The sequence below is a fragment of the Pseudochaenichthys georgianus genome, chromosome 4 (genome assembly GCF_902827115.2).
Source record: "Pseudochaenichthys georgianus chromosome 4, fPseGeo1.2, whole genome shotgun sequence".
Lineage (NCBI taxonomy): Eukaryota > Metazoa > Chordata > Actinopteri > Perciformes > Channichthyidae > Pseudochaenichthys > Pseudochaenichthys georgianus.
The window spans coordinates 14907514-14931093 of record NC_047506.1 but is presented as its reverse complement, the minus strand read 5'-3'; the positions used below and the strand labels follow the sequence as shown (position 1 = coordinate 14931093).

General features: G+C 39.2%; 1 protein-coding gene across 2 annotated transcripts in view; it reads right to left on the bottom strand.

Moving 5' to 3' along the window:
* Window positions 1-4321: 4321 nt before the first annotated feature.
* The window catches only part of tsc22d2 (TSC22 domain family 2), a 65182-nt gene continuing 45923 nt past the window's right edge, over window positions 4322-23580 (bottom strand). For both annotated transcript variants that reach the window (XM_034080760.2, XM_034080761.2), the window contains 2 exons: window positions 7067-7118; window positions 4322-6666 (listed from right to left, as the gene is read on the bottom strand). In XM_034080760.2, coding sequence (XP_033936651.1) covers window positions 6361-6666; window positions 7067-7118 — 358 coding nt within the window. In that variant the 3' untranslated portion in view covers window positions 4322-6360. The remainder of the gene's footprint in view (window positions 6667-7066; window positions 7119-23580) is intronic.

Here is a 23580-nt window from a genome sequence, read left to right as displayed (position 1 = left end):
ACATAACTAAACTGTATGTACGAATGAGAATGACAATAAAAGCCTTGAATCTTGAAAAAAGTTTTTAAAAGATTTACTTTACTTTAATAACATTTTGAGGGACTTATACTTTACTTAAGTATTTCAATGTTATGCTACTTTGTACAAGGCAAATCGTGTACTTTTACTGCACTACCTGTATTTATTACCTTTAGTTACTTTGCAGATTTGGATAAATGATGTGAAATTTAAACAACACTTAAATGAAACTTAAGTTATACCCCAAGTCAAATTGTACAGCTACCCTGCAGTATACAAAGTAATTACTTGATTAACATTTTGAATGCAGGTATTTTACTTAAAGGGGACCTATCATGCAAAATGCACTTTTGTATGTCTTTTATAATATGTGTCCACGGTGTGTCAGGGAACTCACGCAGCGTCAGAAAATAAAACCCTCTCTCTTCTCCTCCGTACCCAAATCTCTAAAAACGGGGGTACAACGGAGCTGATCCAGATGTGCGTCCGATATGACGGAAATGTGGACCAACGGCACTATCAGAAAGTTGCTATCGGAAACAATGCCCGACTGTTTTGGACGTAATATGGTCGGTGTTTACATTAGCATCGCTAACACTCAGAGCTAACCTGTACTGGAGAGTGTGTGAAGAAGCTGGATATAAAAAGGAACTCACCTTGTGGTATAACCGGCAAGAGAGAAAGCCTTTGAGTTCTATACTGTTTCAGAAATAATCCTTGATAATCCATGATATTGCGTTTCATCACGGCAGTATTTAGTTTAGACAGTAGCTGCCGGGTCCCGCATAAACTCTGCCCATGGATGTATAATAAGAACTGGATACAGCGTGGGAGGCAGGGCCTCGTTTATTCCTATGAGAGTTGCTCATTGGCACATGAAGACAACATGCCCCAACCTTTGAGAGAGCGAAACGTCACGAAAGTATTCATATAATCATATAATCCGTTCTTATTGTGCATCCATGGGTAAAGGTAAAACTCATGTAGTACTGAACACGTCACATGAACGTGCCGGGCGGCGCGGTCCCGTGGATTAGATCTGCGTTCATAATGCTGAGGAAAATAACTCAGAATAACGTTATTAGCACATTTTACAACTTGAGGGCCGAATGTTTTTAATAAGGGCTATATTTTCCTCAGAGTTCAGCGCAGGACAATTTCCGTATCAGTCCGTGACGTCACTGGGCCCAGAAAGACTTTTTCCCATTGACTAACATTGGGAAAGAGACGTCTGTAAATCAGCTATTTTTTTTTAAACTAAATAAACTACCCAGTATGAACAATTGTATAGCCCTTATTATAATCATTAGGTCCTTAAAGTTGTCAAATGCATTAAAAGCCAAATCTAGATGTATTTTCTGTCTCCATTCATTCTACTGAGCCCTTTTTAGTATACATCCATGGGCTTCTTTTTTTTAAACCTTTATACCCAAAGTCAGCACTTTTGAAACAGGAAGTGAAATAGAGGGATATGAAGCATGGCTAGAATGGGTGATCTGTTTGGTATTTTGAGTAAAACACTTCATAGACATTCATTTTATATTTTTTTATATATCTGAGACCTATGCTATTGCCTAGAAATAGCATGATAGGTGCACTTTAACAGAGTACACTCTGATACTTAATTACTAGTTACAAGATCTGAGTGTCTTCCACCTCTGAATATAAGCTATGACTTGCTATTTCTTCCACATTAGTTTCATATGATACCCACATGATGGCACCAAAGTCTGTTCGTTATTACCATGTGCTCACATTTAAATGAATCCCTTTAATCACTTGAAGAGAGTGATTCACTGTAACCGTCACTCTCATCACCAATAACTGCTGGGTGTGGATGTAGTTGACTCAATGGTGAGTAATTGATCTTGCATACAACAAACACATTCCCGCAAAGCATAAATCACGACTTCTTCCTCTGTGTTAAGTGACAAAATGACAATCGGGATTCTGTAGAAATGTTAAGTGAGGCTGAGACAAGAGAAATGCACAATATTCACTTGTGAACATATTGCCCTCTAAAAATACATGACCTCTTTGGAAATCTGTTAAAACCCCTGTGCGTGCAGCTTCACACTTTGCAAACGCAACAGAAACAAGTTAAAATAGGGACACATTTCTAAAGACTATTACTTAAATCCTTATAGCAGCTTTTAATTTCTTTATTTACATGTTTTATATATCATTCCAAGCTCCAAATATATGTGTAGGCAGTATTCAGAAAGTATACTTTCGACTAGTATTATGCAATGCCAAGACTTTTTTACACATGTCCTGCAGTATTGTCGTGTAAATATGTACAACTGTGCAGAATGGACCCTTTCAGCGTGTTTGTTTTTCTATGTAATTATTGAATGATTGGTCTAGATGCATAAACATGTAAACAGCATTTTGATTTTCATGTGGATGTTAGCACATGCAATTCAGTATAAAGCACATTAACTTTTCAGCAGTATTAAGTGTTCTTTTTAAATTAAAATATCTTACTTTTCCCATTAATAAAAAATGTTTTTAGATATTTTACGGAAAATATAAATATGGAAAAGTTCAATTGTAAATGTATGGGTAAAATAAATCTAGTGGAGCAAATATATAAATCTGAAAACATTCAAAGTACACAAGAAACAAGTACCTCAAAATATAACTTTTTGCTTATTGACAGACTACATTCTGCTTAAGGTCCATATGTGACATTCAGGACATGTCAAAACAACTTGATGAGAAAGTCCCGAGCTTTCACCTGTATTTGCTGTATGTCAAAAGGATATTTCCTTTTTGTATTTTACAGCAATTAGTATGTGGTAGGTAAATGGTAAGTAATGCACAATGTGTAATTGAGGAGTATACAAATGATGCAGGTTATGAAGATAGGAGCTTTGGAGAGAAACCAAGCCTATTTAAAAGGGTCAGAGGTCAACCTTTACTACTAAGAAGGGGACAGGATTGTGACTCGATTATTCTGGAAAAACCCTGATATGTCTTGCTCTTAAACCACCTGCTTTCTGTTTAGAAATATAACGCTCCTACCAGTTAAAAATGATTCAATTAGTTTTGAGTCCACAGGCCACTGTCATTTAAAGGAACAAAGGGTGGGAAATAATAAGATTAGCAGTATTGTTGCATTTTCTCCTGGTCACTGATTTAGTTGAGATCATTTAATTATCCTCCCTGAAGCGAAAGTCTGCACACTAACTGAAGCACCATCATCTTGGGGGAGGCATGTAAGACCGATGATTGGCATGCAACTGTGATGAAACTGAATACCAGGCCAACATACGTAAGTGATTTATTATTGCACACATTTTGTTGAAAAGCGAGTATGACGTCCACAGTTTGACTTGACGTGACAGTCTCTGCTTAAACACAACACTGAGTAAGTACCTGGAACAAATGTAACCTTCAACACAGTTAAGGAAAACACAAGCTCTGACTAATCAACTATTTGGCACCATAAAGGAGTCACTAAGTAAGCTTCTTTGATTGATGTTTAAAGTATACACTGACAATTTAACGAGTATTTTTGAGTTGACATGCTTTAGAATTAATAACGGCTGCAGTGGCTGCCAAGCTTGGGGGTGATGTAGGATATCTTTTCACATACCAGCATTGCTTTGAAAATTACAACCTTTCTTCCAAGTATGAAGTGATCATTTATGTCTGACATGACGGATAGGTGATGAGTGACTAAGGATAAATCCTTTCAGATTTTACACGTTCCTCTGTACCAGTTTTCAGCTTTGTTTCTACAGGTTTTATGTATCTTCCAAGAGATAGATTTATAGATGTTTTGTATACCTAATAACTGATTAAATCATTACTAAAGGTAAATAAAACTTGATATTTAGACATTTCTTCAGATTGATGTTTCATATTTGAGCTAAATTTAAAGCTTTCTGCTCAATTTGTTGTTCATAGATTTTTGATTAAACCACCAGTACAATACTTATTAGGATTTTTTAATTTAAACATTTAGTTTTTCATCATACCAATGTCTAAAAAAAGTCTTTGCACAAAGGATTACTGTATACACTCAATTGAATGTTTTAATTGTAGAAATTTGAATTTAATTTGCCATGTAATTGTATATAATGATAAGTATTGCACTGTATATTTTTGATGTTACTTTCTCCAGCAAATTTATTTTACTTGATGGTTTAACATTAAATGTTTGTGAAAGCGAAAGATAATTATCTTTGAATAAAAGGAAAATGTTCAGTATTTTGTAAGCCTATGTCTGTAATAGTATGCTTTGCATGTGTTTGAAGGTTTTACCTGGTAGGCGAATAAAAGAAGCATGAAGACATTCTCTTAATAAAACAGTAATTTATTTTTGACTAAAAACTAAATTTGTTTGAACAGAACATTACAAGGGCATTGTTAAGATATTTTCTCCAAGACTCAGTGATCACTTTCATACAGTACACGTGGCATGTACACTGCATCTCCTTCAAATGAAAGGAAAAAATATATAAAGAGAAAAGAAATAAGCCAGTTTGCAAAATAAACTAAAGGAAATCAAAGAGCACGTCCCATAGAAAGATGACTGATTGTATATTTACCAAGCATTTTGGTTTGGTTCTGAGCCACAGAGAAAGAAACCGACTCGCCTGACGACAGAAGGCGACGGCACAGGAGGCACAAAAGACGTGACACGTACAGGACATCCCATAATATGCTCACACACAATAAACTGCGTTCCAGCTTTAAAGTGTGAAATGTTCAATAGTTTCCATTGTTTCATTTTTTTGCAGATATTGTTGCCATTTTTTTTAATCTTTGTAAGCAAAGTGCACACTACAATCGAGATCTAAATGCTGCATTCATTAAATACATTAAAATCTGCAATGTAACAACCTTTTCTCTGCATAACAGCATTAACATGAACAAAACATGGCTCCTTTTCTGACTACTGTTCTGTGCACGAGGCCCTGACAAACACCTTGCCATCATGTTTCCCTTCCCTCTCCGACTTACTCCACCCATTGTTCCCTTTCTCTTTCATAAATCCTTCCACAATCATTCACAGACTGACAGCTTGACATAAAATAAGAGTGCTGGATAAAACACGAGGTAAGAAAGTGGTTTGATTATAGATCATGCAGAACATGCAGAACGGCAGCAAAACAAATGGAGGGAAGGAGAGTGTAGGAAAAAAAAGTGTGCATTTATATATATAAAAAAAAAAAAAAGACTTGCACAGCTTTGCGTCTTTGGTTATAAAGTAGGTCGAACAATTTTTTTCACAGCTTTTTATACCCAACCAAACCCTCAAATTATTTTTAGTTTTGACAAAGTCCAGAAAAAAAGTAAATTAATAGTTTTCTTTATCGAAACATCCCATCACATCTTAACAACAGGTGTTCTCCTGTACAAACCCTCCTTGCTCTTAATACTTTATACTTTACAAAATATACATTCAAACCTGGATTTCACCTAATGTAAGCTCGGCTTTAGTGTTAGCACTATTTCATGAGAAATGTTCTATGATGGAAATGATTGCCTACTTATTGAGATCTACATGTTGCAAAAGACTACCCAATTCAATACCTGACAGATTCTAAAATACCAAAAAGAAAGGTTTTTTTTGTTTGTTAATAAGTATCTCCAAGACATTGATCATTTACATTATGAAAATAGCAGCCCTGAAATAAATAAATGCAAATACTAAAACTGAACTATGGAAAAAGTATAATGATTCATGTCAAAGTATGGTGGCTCTGAGAAAGCAACACAAGCTTTTGTTGCAGCATATAAGAAGCCAAGGCTCTCGACTCGACCCACTGAAGCCGAAGCACCCGTCGGCTTCCCCCCCGCTCAGGGAGGACGAATCGTCTCCCCCGCTTCTCCGTCGGCTCTATGGCCTCTTCCAGCCCATGAGTGATGTTTGGTTGGGGATACTGGGAGGACAGTCCCTGCTGGAGCCTCATCACTGCGCTGCACCGCCCTCTTCTATCACTTGTTGCCCCAACAAATCTCTCTCCGTGCCGTTTGACCCCATCCTCTTGCACAAGAACAGTATGCAGTTTTATGGTGTGCACCGCCTCCCCTGCTTCTTCTTCTTCTTCTTCTACAGCTTTGCAGGGATAGAATAAGACTTTAAGGGGTGGTTAATGTCTTAATAACGGGAAGCCCAGTGACGGCAAGGTGCACACATTGAAGCATGGCTCTTGGTGGCAAATAAAAGATGTTGCTGTTGTCGATTTTTACTCAAATGGAGCATATTGAACACAGAGGCGAGACTTTTGCCTTAATGAAGCTAAGGGGACGGTAGCAGTTGTTGTCATTTCTAACAGGATATTCCACTCCTGTCCATGGGAGGTGTGTTAACTATAGGAGATTGGATCACGCCGAGGTGATGTTGGGCTGCTGAGGGATGCTCTGATTTGCATCGTGGTGCGCTAAGGGGTTGCTGTTGTTGTTGTTGTTTGTGACGAGCAGGTGTTGCTGCTGCAGGGGCGGCGACGTGCTGCCGGCGGCCGTGTTGAGCTGACTGGAGAGCTGGCCCAGCTGATCCGTGTTGGCCAGCGACTTCAGCACGGCGTTCTCCCGCTCCAACATCGAGTTCCTCTCGTACAGCTCCTTGATCTGCTCCTTCAACACCTCCACCTCCTCGCGAACAGCATACATCAGGTGGCTCTTCACCAAGTCCTGAAAGGGAGAGAGAGGATAAAAGGGGAACTACATTCAGCACATAATCAAGCAGAGTTCATCCTCTAACAATGACATATCATAAATTAAAGTGGAAAAGTGTGATCTCTTTTTGGCAACATCTGTAGTGCTTAAATCTCTTTGTTACGTTGGGGGGGCAAATTCTAAGTAATGTGTTGTGTTTTTATAGACTACAGAAAGCTGGTTGTTCAGAACAGTAATTACAGAAGCTTTAGGAACCTAATACATGCTATAACAATAAATGTGCCACAGATGAGTTTTATGCGTATCGTTTAATGAGTCATCTAGAGATTGTGAAACAGGTCACTGTTCAAGCTGTCAGACACAGTGCATCACTTAACCACATGTGTTGTAACTTTTACAGCTGTGTAAAACTCACCATTGCTTGTTCAATCTTGTTATCGATGGCAACAACGCTGGCACCGGATGCACTGTTGAGAGAAAGAGCGACAGTTATTACAAGATACCAATCTCATGTCTACCACAAACTAGATAGGCATCAGGTATCTTTCACATCCACCGACAGACATTATCTGTTCCATTGAGGGCCAAAGATGACCTCAGAGGATTTCACTGGGACTTCAGAAGGAAACAAATCACATTTCCTGATGAATGAATCAACCATCATATTTTTCCAGAGAATGAGGAACAGATTTGATATTTAACTAAGAGATAAAAAAATGCATACTATTTTTCGTGCACTTTAAATAAGAATAACACACATTTAGAGACATGTGTGGTCTGAACGAAGTTCTTAAAATTGGCTAAAAGTAAAAAAATAATTACATTTAAATACTGCTTCCCAACGTGAGACCTCCCACCAACTCTTTCCGTACTGAAATGTCTGCATTTAGCCTTCACCCTGACACTATACACTAACAAAGTGGATGAGAATATGGATATTGTTGTCGACAACAAAGAATCCCACCTGTTATCTGACCAATGTGTAGTTGTGAGTCAATTTGGCAACACACTCATTGGACCAGGTGTACATTTCCATTACGTTTTGGTACTTTCCATGTCATCTTTCATCAATAAAAACAGGTGTTCAACTCATGCAGTCAAGAGTGTGTCATGTATGAATCAGTGTAATTGCACATTGGAACAAATTAAATCCACACCTTTAACAAAAATACTTCCGTTTAGAAACAGAGCCTGATAACAATGCCGCTGGAGATTGATGAAATATTGACTATTGACATTTCAGCGGTAAGCGGTGGTATCAGCTTGTATCTGTGCAGGACTCCTCCGCAGTGAAAGCAGATCCCAGACAGGCAGTGTGTCTCGTCTCCTGCAGGGCGTGTGTTTCGGGTGCGGCTGCTGTCTCCAGCCAGCGACCCGTTTATCACTTAAATCTCACTGTTCTCCAGTCAACACACACATTTTTATCGTCTTTAAACTTTTAGAAAAATGTTAAGCCTCTACGCCGCTGCATACCGATCCGTTATCACGTTTCCTAAAACACACTTCAGAGCAGCGCAACATTATCCAGCCCCTCCCCCTATAGCGAGAACAACAAAGACAAAACGCACTACTTCAGAAAAAAACTAAAGATTTTCAACTTACTGCCAAGCCAAAGATCAGCGTACAACAAAAGCGATGCACAGTTTCACCTTTAACCTCCCGGGGAGACAGAAAACACAAACTATGTTTATCCTTCTCTACAGATAAGGCTGTGGTAAACTGTTTCGATGGGAGGAAACTCGGAGACTGACGCGATCACTCCGCTAGACGGAGCTCTGACCGAGGCTGGGACACCACATCAAGTGAAAACTGAGTTTATTTGTGATAAACCCATGGTATACCAAAGAGAAATAACCGCATTTTCACTATAACTAGTCAAAATGCAGAAAACGTGTTTCCTTAAATCAAGCCATCCTATACTCACAGACGGTATAACTGGGTACTATGAATATGGAGAAAACATGTCTCCGTGTCCGAAACATCCTTTATCCACAAACGTCATGGAAAGTGACAGGAAAGTAGGCTAAATATTCACTTGTTGTGACATTTATATTTAACGTACGAGATGGGTAGAGCTTTAAAATGACAAAAACACCCAACTGGGAAATTCGTCAAAACCATTTACTAACCCGAGAGATTTATACATACATGTATAATATTATTCCATTAAATAGGTGAACATTGTTCCCAAAACATCACAAGGAGCTCCAAAATAGACTCGTGGGCAGCCCGGGGGGGAGAGGGGGGGGGAAGCCTACGTGCGCCTCATCATGCACGCTGGAGTCTATTTTGGAGCTCCTTGTGATGTTTTGGGAACAATGTTCACCTATTTAATTGAATAATATTATAAATGTATATATAACTCACTCGGGGGTAGACCTGCATACCGAACAGATGATAGCAAAACACTCCAAACATGCGGGGCATAAAGCGAGAGCAGATTACAACCATGTCAGTTACAGGAGGAGTTTGCCACAACGTTTTCAGATTGAATAACTATTATATTGCTCAGACATCTAAATAACATACTCAAATATTTAAGGATAAACATAAGCAAACGCAGAGACCATAAGAAGTACACAAAGACTGTTACTAGGAGATGACAGTAAACTAAAGCGATAGTACAACACTTTTATAAAGTCAGTTACCTGGCGCTCCTCGCTCGGTAAGGCACGAGCCGCCCTGAATATGTCGGTGAAGTTACCCGAGAGCAGGGTAGTCGGTAGTTCATTATGCAGCGCATGTTTTCTGTTTCTCCAAACTTTCTGTAAAACTGCTATACAACTCCACTGAGTGTCAAGCATAGACTGGTGTCAACACACGAGTGCTTCTTGTTTGCATTGAGCAGAGTGTGTATTATGATTACAACTATGGCCAGTCACATGGCACGAACACAAAAGGGGCGGAGTCCAGCCTCCCTCCTCCTTACATTTACTCACTTTTACTGATGGAAGACTCTAAACTAATGACAGTATTCAATGGTTCTGTCTGCCAGCAAATATACAGTGCAAGCCCAGACACACATGAGACTTTATTCAAAGGAAAAACGTTAGTTAAAAGGAATGTGTTTAGCATACACTGGAAGAAGTCTGGTTGTCTCTGTTTGTTTGTGCTATAGTTGAAACATGTCAAACCAGAGTTGGAAGCATTTGCAAACAAATTAGCAATTTAAAGTCCAACTTCATCTCACTAGCCTTTTATTTCAATAATGTTTTTCTACATGTTGACTGTTCAGTGCACTTTTAATGCATCTCTTTCCATGGTTATATAGACTAATTTATTCCCTTTGTTAAATGCATGTCACAAGAGTTTTACAGCCCAACCTGGATAAACCCACCAATTTAAGTCATATGTTCAATATTGTGTAGAGAAAAACTAGATGCAACACCAAATTCCCTTGATCAAAGCTAACGAGCAAAAAGCTTCAGTGTGGTCTTTGACTTGGATCTTAAGATTTAGGCTCATGCATCTTAGGAAATCTGCGTTATTTCACCTGAAAATGTTGCTAAAGTGCAACCATTTCACTCAGTGATTGACACAGAGGGATAAATGCACTCTTTTATATTGAGCCGACTGGATTCCTGTTCTGCTCTCTATCTGGTCTACCTAAAACAGACCCACTCCTGTTTTGAAGTCCATAGATTGGTTTCCTGTCAGTTTCCATGTCGATTTTTGAAATCTTTAACTGGTTTTCAAAGCTCTGGTTGTTAAAGCGGCCTGTAAGTCTCACATGCTTACAGTGTTTGGTCCTGTGCGGCCCCTCAGGTCTTCTGGCACCAGTATGTCACTTATTCCAAAGTGCAAGACTTAAAAATGTTGGCCAGTCAGCTTTTAGTTTTAATGCTCAGAGCTGCTGGAAGCATTGAAGCCTGGCCTTTACATGTTTTCTTTATTCATTTAAATCGTAATTAAAACTGTCATCCTATTTTATTGTATTTAAGTTCTATAATTGTATTCTATGTTATTGCTATTTATTATGTTCTTTATAATATACGCCATTTTAGTATTTATAATGTTTAAAGGGTATAAATATGTTCTATTAAACTGTTGAATTGTTATTGTCTTTTCATTTGTTTTTTGCTTGCTAGTCATGCATCCATCCATCCATCTTCTCCCGCTTATCCGTGGTCGGGTCGCGGGGGTAGCAGTTCCAGCAGAGAGCCCCAAACTTTCTTTTCCCTGGCGACATCAACCAGCTCTGACTGGGGGATCCCAAGGTGCTCCCAGGCCAGCGAAGAGATATAATCCCTCCACCCGGACACAGCTCTCGCTTTGGGAGTACAAAGATTGGATGGCCCTGAGTAGAGACCCCCCTCACCCCATACTCCCGCAGCACCTCCCACAGTAACTCCCTGGGAACTCGGTCATACGCCTTCTCCAAGTCTAGTCATGCATGAGGCACTTTAAACCGTACTAACCTGTTTGAAAAATACACTTTGATTTATTGATTGCAAACAAACAGGAACAACTGATTGCGATGATTTCTATAGTCTTCTTTCTCTCTTGATAAATGCTTCCAACTCTGGTTTGTCCACTGAGACAAATGTAACATTTGTGATATTGGGCTAGGGCTGTGCAATTAATCGTATTTTAATCGCGATTACGATTATGGCTTGCGACGATTATGAAAACAGCATAATTGACAAAATACGATTATTTTGCTGGGTGCGCTTTCGCCCCTCCCTAAAAGCCCACTCGGCCACGTGGGAGTGATATGTGTTGTGAGTGTTCAGCGCGAGCGAAGATGTCAGAACAAGAGCAGCAACTCGTTAAAAAGAAGGGTAAAACTATTTCCACTATTTGGAAGTAATTTGGCTTTCAGGAGTCCGACGTGGAGCAAAACAAAGTACAGTGCAGGATTTGTTACCAGGTTGTGTTGGCACCACACGCTAACACAACCAATCTCTTTAATCATCTGAAATACAACCACAAAGTGCAATACGACCGGGCATTAATACAACAAAAAGCAGATGCCCGCTCGACTTCATCCACCACATCACAGTCATCGATTCAGGACGCATTGTACAGAGCAACGGCCTGCGCAACGAGCTCGCAGAGACACAGAGATATTACAGGTGCCATTACATTTCACATCGCTAAAGATATGTGCCCAGTTAGCACTGTTAGCAATCAGGGCTTTAAGCAACTTGTCAACATGTTGGACACGCGTTTCGTGATGCCGTCTCGGGATTATTTCAGCAGGTCTGCGCTGCCTGCACTATATGACAAATGCCGTGGGGAAGTTGAGAGAGATGTGGCTTCAGCTGACTACTTTGCTACCACAACAGACCTATGGTCTAGCCGAGGGGTGCTCAACCAGTCGATCGCGAGATGTGTCTAAAAATAGAACAACAATATTCTGTTTTATCGTTAATGTCCTGTAACATAATCTTCCTGTGCCAGAATAATGCACTTGAAAGCTTTGTGATTGGCCGGCGTCACCCCATGTGTCGGGGCGTGGCTGAGGGTATTCAGTACAGGTGGCAATATTGTCACCTGCCTGCGCTCATCTTTGAAACCAGACCATGTCAATAGGCTGGTGTTTCTTGCAAAAAATCTTTAAAGGAATGGTATGCTCATGACACTCATTTTTTAAAAATTATCATCCGATAAAACAGACCAGTCTCTGCCAGTCTCTCTCTTTTTTTTTTTAATCCGATGACATTATCAGTGATTTTAAACTGATTATATACCGAAATAACATCAACACTGTGGGCGCCGCCATTTCCCAGACGTGACGTAATCCATGCGTTTGGTTTTCGAAGACACGTTGATCTCCATGTTATTTACTGTAGTTTCTCTATTCAAATATGCCTCACTGTATCGCGAAATATTGCCATAATTCGGATAGGAACAATCCACGGAATGCTCGGTTCCATCTGTTGCCAAAAGGTAAGCATAAGAAGTACATTCGGAGGCAGTGGCTAGCGAAATGTGGCCGGCCCGAACCGAGAGATTTACAGGCTCATGTATGCAGCGAACATTTCACATTTCCGGACGACTACTCTGAGAGTATGATCAAACATAACATGGGATTTAAAGAACAACCATTACTCAATGGAGATGCAGTACCATCGGTCTTTCTGGTGTCATCACCGACCAGGACACCAGTTCGGCCAGTTGAGAAATCGCCCTCTGCAAGTGTGAAGCGACGGAGGAGCAGAAGTAGTGCTCGGAGTAAGAATAAGGTATGTTATAGCGCATTTCCATTGCAGCGGCTAGCCCCGTTTTAACGTCCTTTAGCGTCCAGGCCAGGACAGTTTTTGGTGGCCTTTCCATATAGCGTAGTACCGGCTAGTGTGTATTTTACCCCAGTTTTTTCCAGCCCCATAAAATCGTGATTCTATGGCCAGGGACAACGAAGCTGAGTATGCTAAACTAGAGAGGGAATCGCTAGCAAGGGTGGTACTACATGCATACATATAGTATCTTATATCATCTTCCCATTATACACACATGCATTTCCAAACATTTGGACTACCTATGTTGCAAATGTATTATCTTTTCAATTTACACACGGCATCTATTGCACGTCTGTCCGTCCTGGGAGAGGGATCCCTCCTCTGTTGCTCTCCCTGAGGTTTCTCCCATGTTCCCTTTAAACTGTGGGTTTTCTTCGGAAGTTTTTCCTTGTACGATGTGAGGGTCTTAGGACAGAGGGTGTCGTATTGTCATACTGATATGTATGGCTGAATTCCCCCATCCAATCTCTTCACATTGGTCAAAACTTGTTCCTCTGCTGACGAGTCCGAACTCAAATACTCCGCCATGTTTCCGTGTGTTGACAAAGTGAACGCATGGATGACGTCACGACCATCACGTGACTACTGAAAATGGCAAACATGGCGGCGGCCAGACGGAATATACAGGTCTTGATAAAAAATAGCTATAAAATCATTATTTACCGGGGAATATCGCTGATTTCTTCAGGGTATGGTTTAAACATAACGTTTCACTAAATACTGAAGTTTTGATTAATTATCTAATGAGTGGACCATTCCTTTAAGAGATGACATGAGCAGCCCTACCAGCATTTATCATGGTGGCCTAAACATTTTTATTTGGTCTTAAATTGTAGTTCAACATTTATTTCCTGTTACTTCTGGACCATGACGGTTGGCCAGCCTTCAACGTTTAACTGAGTGGAATATGTTGAATATGTTTTACCAACATGTTGGCTATATGTTAAGGAGTTTTCAGTAGGTTGTGACAGTGCACTGCAACATATTTGATTTAATTTATTTTGGTCTAATTTATTTTTATTTATCATATTAATAATATATGTTTAGTATGGTTTTGGAAGTGCGCTCCAACATATTTGTTAATCTTGTTTATTGGTAAAATATTATTTGTTTTAAAGTTCAATAAATGGTCAATGAATAATCGTCAAAATAATCGTGATATCAATTATTGACCCAAATAATCGTGATTATGATTTTTGCCATAATCGCACAGCCCTATATTGGGCTATATAAATAAACATTGATTGATTGATTGATTGATTGATAAGAGGCAAAGAATGAAACATGAGGGAAATAAGATTTCAAAAATATCAGCTGGTTTGTCTATTGGATTTCTATTGTTTTAAAATTGGCTTCTACATTTAGATGTGAATGTATAGCATGACACATTCACGTTGATCTGATGACAGCAACGTAAATGAATTGCATTCCACAACAAGCGACTTGCTGACAACACACCAAGGCGAACCTCCATTTGAGCTCAGCATTTAACCAGTTGAGCCCCAAGCCTGTTTTTCAGGTCTCAGGCTCGAAAATGACATTCCCAGAACAAATGACTATATTTTCCCTTCTAAAAAGGAGTAAATTAATAATCTTTTTTCTCAAAGCAATGAAAAACCTGTGAGTTGGATGTAGAAACGTCAGAATCAATAGATGTTTTTATTTTAAAGTAAATTCAGATTGAACATAGTAAAATCATGTAAATTATAGTTTCCGTCCAAAAAAAACCCATTACTTACTGTATAGTGAAAACCACCCTTGAATTATGGGATAGTAGACAAAAAGCTTTAGGAATCTAAACTATAACATATAATAAGTACCCTGTATCAAGATTGATGCAAAACAAGTTAAATTTGACCTTTTTAGAGAGGTTTAGAAGAAAAAACCCACTTCTGGGGTCATTTGGGTGTATTTGCCATATCTCTGGAACCCATCGGTCGATTTTGGTGATTGACATCTCTTTTGAACCGTCAGAGCCAATAGAATCGAGGCGAAGTTTCTAAACTTTTGATCAGAAAAGAGCAAAGGTAAGACGTATTTGCCGTTTTGGCGGGGCCGGCTTCGAATCAGGGGGTAGCAAGTTCGAGTCCCACTGCAGTCAGCATGTCGTTGTGTCCCTGGACAAGACACTTCACCCCAAATTGCTCCTGTGGGGATTGTCCAGTACTGAATGTATGCAAGTCGCTGTGGATAAAAAAAGCGTCTAACAAATGACATGTAATGTAATGTAAAGCCAAGTTGTGTGTTGTCTGGTTTTGCCTTTGCTGCCGCGAGTTTTGGTCGCACAGTCATGATACTTACACCATTGGAATCTGTGGAATCTCAGCTTTCATATGACATATGTTATCATGTTTGTGCAGATTCGATGAAGTATAAAATATTTCTACCGTGAGTTATGTGCCGAGTGCGTTAGCACTCTTTCGCTTAGTGCTAATTCAGACGCTCGGCGTTAGATTTGTGTTTTGTTTCGGTGAAAAAGGTTCATATCGTTTGATAGCTGAATTTATTCCTGTTAAGTGGGTATGACATAAGAAGCCCTGAGACACAAAGCGGGCTATGGGGCTTAACAGGTTAAACATCTGGTACACTGAAAGAGAGGATTTCACAAGCATTAGCTGGAATGTGTTTTTATCAATAACAGAAAACAGAGGGACTTACAGGTCGGACCAAAGTAGCTTGTAAAGTGATCTGGCCTGAAGGAGTTACGAGCAGTGTTTGCGGGACAAGAAACAAATATGTTGCCAGTCAGTGTCCAAGGAAAATAAAGCCAACTGTACATCTTATTCAAAAAGGAAGACATGTGGTGGTTTATATAAGGACTGCTTGCTGTGTTAACCTCAACATGGGCCTTCCCCGCAGACTGCAGCAGAGACACATGCACTCACACACCCCCAAACAAAGTCTCCAGAACCACAAGGCAGCAAATTCCAACTGTGGACACCTCCGGCCCCGGGGGCAGTGCCTCTAAACCGAGACATCTGTGTCATAGTCACCATCATGCTGTGAAAACAGTCCCGTTTTTTGGTTTTACACAGACTGAAGTGACCCTTTCCAACACAGGCATGTTCCCTGTTTGACAATGAGCCGTGAATTCTGCACACACAAAATGCAACTGTTGAGAGAGAAAACATCATTTATGAATCTTTATCTATTCTATCCATCAAAATATTGCCTCCTCCATGACTGGGTGCCTCACAAGATGTCTTAAACAATCTGAAATAACCACACCACCACACATAATAATAACTGTAACCATTCTCACACATACACACACTTTTAATGCACTTTATATACTATTTTTTTTATGTCAATATTTTTAACTATTTATTCCCCCGTATGATTGTATGTCCGATTGCTGTGTTTTTTGGTGTTATGTATTTGTTTGTATATTTTTTGCACACCGGGACAGAGTTGCACTCTGCATCTCGTTATACCTTGTGTATAGTGACAATAAAAGGCTTTAACTTTAAATCTGATGTGTTCTCCACTTAGGCACAGATGCACCGGCACACGTCCCTGTGACAAAGCACTGGTATGCTTTGTCACACTCGCTGTAGGTGGGACAGCTGAGTAAATTAGACCTCAGCCCTTCAGTGATAGCCCCCACATCCCTCACTGCCTTGGTAATTGTATTTCATAACAATGGCTGGAGGGGGGGGCTGTAACAACAGAGAATTGCACTCACTTTCAGACGCGGAGAGCTGCTTTGTAGCCTAGCTCATGCCATTTGTTTTAAACAATGCAGTTCAGCGGCTACGCCAGATGAGGTCGGTAGAGGCTCCAACTAGCTTGGATACAAAGCTTCATTGAAAAAGCAGAGAGCAGCTTCAGGCAAGAGTGGTTAAATCATGTTTATCCTAGATTATCTCAAACAAGTCATTGTCATGGGAGAAATAAACAACAAGCTTATTTTTTGGGAGGACATTTTACAAGCTGTCCTTTCGTTATATCTGTTAAAGAGAGTCATTAAATGTCCACAGGCATAGTCTGTATGACCCTTGTTTGATTGACCGTTCATAGTTGTGGATGTAGAAAGTGAAACTTGATATTTTTATTCAGCAGGGTCAGGAGTAATGCTTTACATATACAAAAAGAAATGTGACGTGTTTTGTAAAAAGTATGAGAGAACTGAAAGTGGGCTTTCTATTAGACTTACTGTAGAGGTTAAAACCACTGCACATAAATAATGATCTGAGAGAGCGTTCTCCGATAACAAAATCTGTATTTTTTCAGGAGGGCGTTCTCTACAGGGCAGAGCCCATCGTGTTTACCCATCTAGTTAAATAAATTAGATCATGACAGCACTTGATTTTGTGTTTCCATGAAAAGCTCACTGTAAAGAACAAAACACAAAAAAACATTGATGATTTTAGCTAAAAATCAAACATTTGTAGTGAAGGATTCCCTTTAGAAATATAACTGTTCAGTGACATTTTTTTTCAATCAAAAACTTAACATCTAGGGCAGTGGTTCTCAAATGGGGGTACGCGGACCCCTAGGGGTACGTTGGAGTACTGCAGGGGGTACGTGAGATTTATTTTATGTTAATGGTGAAAAAACAACATAAGTAATGCATTTAAACTAACTACTAATAGTAGATTAACTACTTTATTCAAAAGTTTACAGTCATTCTGGATAATAAAGTGACAACCGGTCAGTCTCGTGCAGCTCGCTGAACCTGTAATAAGTGACCCGACAGTAAAGAATAAATATATTTCTTATAACTAGTTTAGCTAGTTCCATTGTAGATAAACTAGCTAAGTGTGTTATGTCTAACTCTTAGTGTAGTTTGCTCTGCTCAACGGTCTGTCACAGCGGCGGAGCTGTGATCCGGAAGAGCTGCGTGTTCTCCGTTAGCAGCAGCTGATCTGATCTCTGATCTCTCTCTCGTGTCCGGTTATACTTCACTCGCGTTTATGTCCAAATCTATCAGATCTAGCTAGTTAATGATATGACTGCCTGCTTATCAAAGGACCTAAACAATAAGCGTTGCTTGGCAACGCCTTGTGGCTGCAAAGTATAGCGCAGCATTAAGCATATGTTTATTAGGGGTCGATATTCCGCATTTGACCGATTATCGGTATCGGCCTTTTTGTTTATCAAATTTCCGATAAAACTTTGGCTCTGATGCAGCCGTTTCTCTGGCTGCAGTCACCACTCTCTGTACACGAGCAATGTCCCGCCCACGCGCTATATGATAGGCTATTACTGAAGTGTCAATCAACACTGAAGATATTTGTATTTATTCTTATCTAAAAACAGAAGGCCCATATGAGATTTCAAAAGTATTTTATTTTTAAACTCCTTGAGTTTTACAGTCACTCAGTTATAATGTGGTATATACGTAGTTTGTTTTAAATTATTATTGATCACATTATATAGTATATATTTCTTAATTTAATCTCCAGTATATATGAATATGTTTGGTATATTTGTTATTGACAGAGTAAGCACTTATTTTGAAGGCAGTTTTCCCAGGCCTCTACCGTAATGCATAGGATATTCGCGCACAGCAATATAACGTGCGGGCGGCTGGCTGGGTTGACCGCAGTAGAATAAAAAGTGTATACATTCGATTAAGAAATGCTTTAATTCTTCAATATGGAAGAAAAAGTAAAAAAAAAACTCAACGCAGTTAACACAATAAGATGTCATACATCGGAAATGACTAACATTTATCATCTTTCCTCTTTGTCTCTAATCTATAATTCTCCATTATAATGCTTTTGTAATTACATAATTGTTTTCCCTCAACACCACTAAATCAATTGCAGAGCAAAGCAGTGTTGTGCTTGATATCGGGGTGCACAGTCTCTCCCTACAAGGGGAGCTGTAGAGGGCCGTTGCCCGCCGCGGGACGGGAAGAGGGACGATAGCTGACCGTCCAGTGTGTTCCCACTTCCAGCTCCAACAGTCGTTTACGGCCCGTTTGCGGCCACGTTCGATAGCGTTCGAATAGTTTCAGCTGAGGCCAGGATATTACTTAACAACGCTGCTGCATCAGTTAAGCATTGTGCAGGATGCTGAGCAGACATGATGGAATGGAACAAACGGAAAGACGAAAAATATTGTTTTCGCTTTTTTGAAATTCGCAGTTCTTCGCTGTTTTCTTAAAACGACTTCCTTTTCAACTGAGATGCCTTCCGTTTCAACTGAAATCCCTCTCACACAACATACTGAAATCCAGTGGCGTCGCCTGGCCAGCCCCGAATGTTTTTTCTGTAGCCCCGGACAATTCTCCCTCAATAATATAATACATTGACCGTGCTTTACGTGAACTTCATCATGACACAAGAGAGGACGGTAGGACTGTAATTTCCCGTGTTCAGTGAATGCAACAGAGGCAGAGGTATTTCTGAATAATGTCCCGTACGGCCCCTCATAGACTCGCAGTGGAGTAACTGTGGTGCAGAGAGGGGGGGCTGCGAGTGGTATGTCGGCAAATCTATGTCATAAATCGCGAGGGCATATGAGATCCACGCGAGCACAAGTCAAGCAGCCGCATATTATTTTCGCGAGCACTAAAACGGCACTCGCGCGAGAGCAATATTGAAGCCTGCAGGGGCGAAACATGCCTTGAGCATGTGCAGCATCTACATGAGCTCTCCTTGGTCTCCTGCGCTCTCGCGAGCAATTCCTGCTCTTCTGCTGGTGAAACTCTATGGGATTAGTTTTGTATCATAAAGATAAAGCAACAGTTTCTCAGAATAAAGTAAAACTATGAGTTTAAAAGAAGAAAAGCAAAATAAAAAAAAATTCAAAATTAAAACTATAAGTTGCAAACAAATCATTTGTTTAATCATGTAAACTAGAAGTCTTTTTTCTTTGTTTTAACATAGGTTTTTGTTTGCCGTTCTTGTTGCTTCTTTCTCAATGATCAGACTTTTGCTCTCGCTGCAGCTTTCTCGTTTACGCTCCCTCATTTTTTGATTGAGATTCTGACACAAACCTCCCAGGTGGGCGGGACTTTTAGGGGTGTGTCCCAATTGGCTACTCAGTTGTTGAGTGACAGCCCACTACACCACAGATCATACAATCCAACTCATGCAGCAAACTCCGGAGTCCACTCGGCCACGTTAGTGTCGGTGTCTCCTGGGGAGTTTTCATGAATATATCGGACTTATCTTATGGATTGCTGTGCATTATACTTGTGTTGTGAAGTTTATACTTTATTCCAACTTTAAATATTGTAATACCTGACCACACTGCTGCTGTTAAATAATTCCCCAATTTGGGATTGATAAAGTGTCTGTCTGTATGTCTATTTATTTTATAGATTAAAAAAACACATCCATGTATTTTCAAGCTAAAGGTGATACACAATATAAACTGTATACTGTTAATTTTTCAAAGATATTTAATTTCAAAAGCATATATTGCTATGTTTAGGACAAACAATTAAAAACAGCTTTAATTTAACAAATTCTACAATATAAAAGTGGCAGATTTGCTTTATTAAACAGAGCAGACCTAGGCTGCATACCAGCACCATTAGGACCATGCTCACATCTCACTATGGTGGTCTGAAGAGCTGAAGCATTCATACACAATGGATAAAAATGGTGTTGTCTCATTCTATATCCTGTGAGAAAATGATATACATTTAGCATTCAAAACTCAACATACTATTCCTAGCCTGAGGAAGATATGAATAATCAACATATTTGAATGGAATCTCTAACATTTTCATGTAGAATAAAGACAAAATAGTGATTATACAAATTCCATTTATTGAAATTTGAACCAGAAGATGAAGTCTCAAAGAATGTTTTAAATAAAAGGACATAAAACAAAAAGCTGGATAATAATAAAATCTATTACATGTAAAGACATTTGGTCAAATGAAATGACACTGAGCCAGTGATAACAACAATGCGTGGATGAAGATGGTGCTGGTCTTTCTTCATGCCCCCCCCCCCTCCCCTCTGTGCTGTCCCCTCTGTTAGAGGATGTGGGAAACGGGATAAGACCTCTGGACACCGCGCTGTCTCAATGATCCACACTGTTGATATGAGAGGAAAATAAATATTTTAGGAAATGAAAAATATGTAAAAACAGTAAAGTAAAACACAGCTCGGGGGCATCATGGACGGTAGGTTTTCCTACAAAGTTAACTCAGCCTCCATTGATTTCCATATAAAATTAGTGTGTTCATAAAATAAGCTTTCATGGCTTTTACTTGCATATCTAAACAGAATCATGAAAGCCTGTTGGTAGAGTCAGGCACACGAGTACGTTTGAGTGTGTGCGCCGGTGTCTAAACGCTCACTCATTGCTAGCTATGTAGCTAACTGTTAGGCTACTTAGCTTGCATTGTTATGGCATTGTTAGCAAAAAGCTAACTTTCATAGCACAGCTTTACTTCTCACTTAACACAATAAAGAAACAGACCGTATAGTACAGCACAAACAACACAAATGATCAATACTTACATATATGTTCACTTGTAGTATTATAGTAATTGAAATGCTGGTTCTTCTGCGGGTGTTCTATCCACGATCACCTACCGCGCCGCAGCTGCCTACACTGTACAATTGCTGGAGGACTGGGCTGTCACTCAAAAACTGAGTAGCCAATGGGGACGCACCCCTGAAAGTCCCGCCCACCTGGGAGGTTTGTGTTAGAATCTCAAACTTAAAGTGAAGGAGCGCAAATGAGATACCTGACCACACTGCTGCTGAGCAAAAGTCTGATCATTGAGAAAGAAGAAAAAAGAACTGACTAACACCATCTATGTTAAAACAAAGAAAAAAATACTTATAGTTTACATGATTACACAAATGATTTGTTTGCAAATTATAGTTTTATTTTTTTAAATGTATTTTATTTTTGCTTGACTCAGTTTTTTTTCCTTTTAAACTCATAGTTTTGCTTTATTCTGAGAAAGTGTTGCTTTATCTTTATGATACAAAACTAATCCCATAAAACTCTGGCCTGCTCTCACTCGTGGAGAAATGTTAGGAAGTGGGCGTACCGTGTCCCAGTAGCACCTAATCTAATTGGTTACACCCCTCTTTTATGATTGGCCGTTGTCTGGCCGTTGTCTGGATTTAAACCAAGTACTTTTTGTCCCTCTCCAACGTGATGAAATATGGCTGTGGATCACGTAAGTTACTTTACTAATGATTGTTTTAATTAAAAGGTATGCTTTTGTAAGAGCCGTCCTTGGCCGTGCATGGATTGAGTTTTTTTAGATAATACATTTTTATACATATTTTTCAAAAGTATTCAAACAATTCTATTATAAAGATAAGAACCAATTACCTTTTCGGTCTTGACATATGATAATATAAAATTATCTGAATTTGGAATTAATAATTTGATTACTTTAGCAAAATATTTTATTCACAAATGTCGCCTTTTCAAAATGTCCCCAGTTTTTGCCTTTCTCAAAGAAATAATACTATAAAAAAAAAAACTTTAATGTTCATCATAAACATTCCAAAAAATAAGCTGAGGGCGTTTCAACAGAAAAAAAAAAGTTGTCATTCAGAAATTAAAGTGCCAAGAAACTTGCAAAATTCTTGGGCTTTTTCACATTTGCATAATTGTATACTTTTTTTGTATAGTATTATTATTATTCTTCAGGGTATATGCAGGAATCCTGAAGTCAAATGTAATACATTTTAAGACCTTTTTTAAGACCCTTTCCATACATTTTAAGACCTCATCGCCACTTTGAGTTTTAACCGGTTACACACTTTACCTCACATGTACTATATACAGTATTGATTGTCCTTCCTCCTTATCTTCCAACCATTTGGACGCAAACTTGCATTTCCCCATAACGATGTTGCTTAACAACCGGCGTAAACGGACTTTCGCACGCTATCAAGCAGTGAGCGTGTGATGTCCTGTTCAGATGACGTCACATCCAACGGGATGCCATAAATAAACTACAGAATCACACTACACACCTACGCAATGATTACATTCAGGCAAACTGTAGAATACAACCTCTTTGGACAATGTATATTCTTATTGAAAACAAGCTACAAAATGTAATACCTTGGAAAATGCTATTTAATACTTTTTAATAGCCTTAATTTTCTCTAAATTGATTTATCAACTTTTAATACTTTTTAAGACCCCGCAGACACCCTGTTCTTTGAGAAAGGTAATAAAAACTGGGGACATTTTGAAAAAGCGACATTTGTGAATAAAATATTTGGCTAAAGTAATCAAATTATTAATTCCAAATTCAGTTTTTGAAAGCTACATTTGATATTATCATATGTCAAGACCGAAAAGGCAATTGGTTCTTATCTTTATAATAGAATTGTTTGAATACTTTTGAAAAATATGTATAAAAATGTATTATCTAAAAAACTCAATCCATGCATTGCATGGCCAAGGACGGCTCTTGTGGAATAACCACAGAATACAAAAGCATGCCTTTAATTAAAACAATCATTAGTAAAGTAAAGTAACTTACGTAAGACGTTTCCACAGCCATATTTCATCACGTTGGAGAGGGACAAAAAGTACTTATTGGTTTAAATCCAGACAACGGCCAATCATAAAAGAGGAGGGGTGTAACCAATTAGATTTGGCGCTACTGGGACACGGTACGCCCACTTCCTAACATTTCTCGATGAGTGAGGGCAGGCCAGAGTTTCACCAGCAGAAGATCAGGAATTGCTCGCAAGAGCGCAGGAGACCAAGGAGAGCTCATGTAGATGCTGCA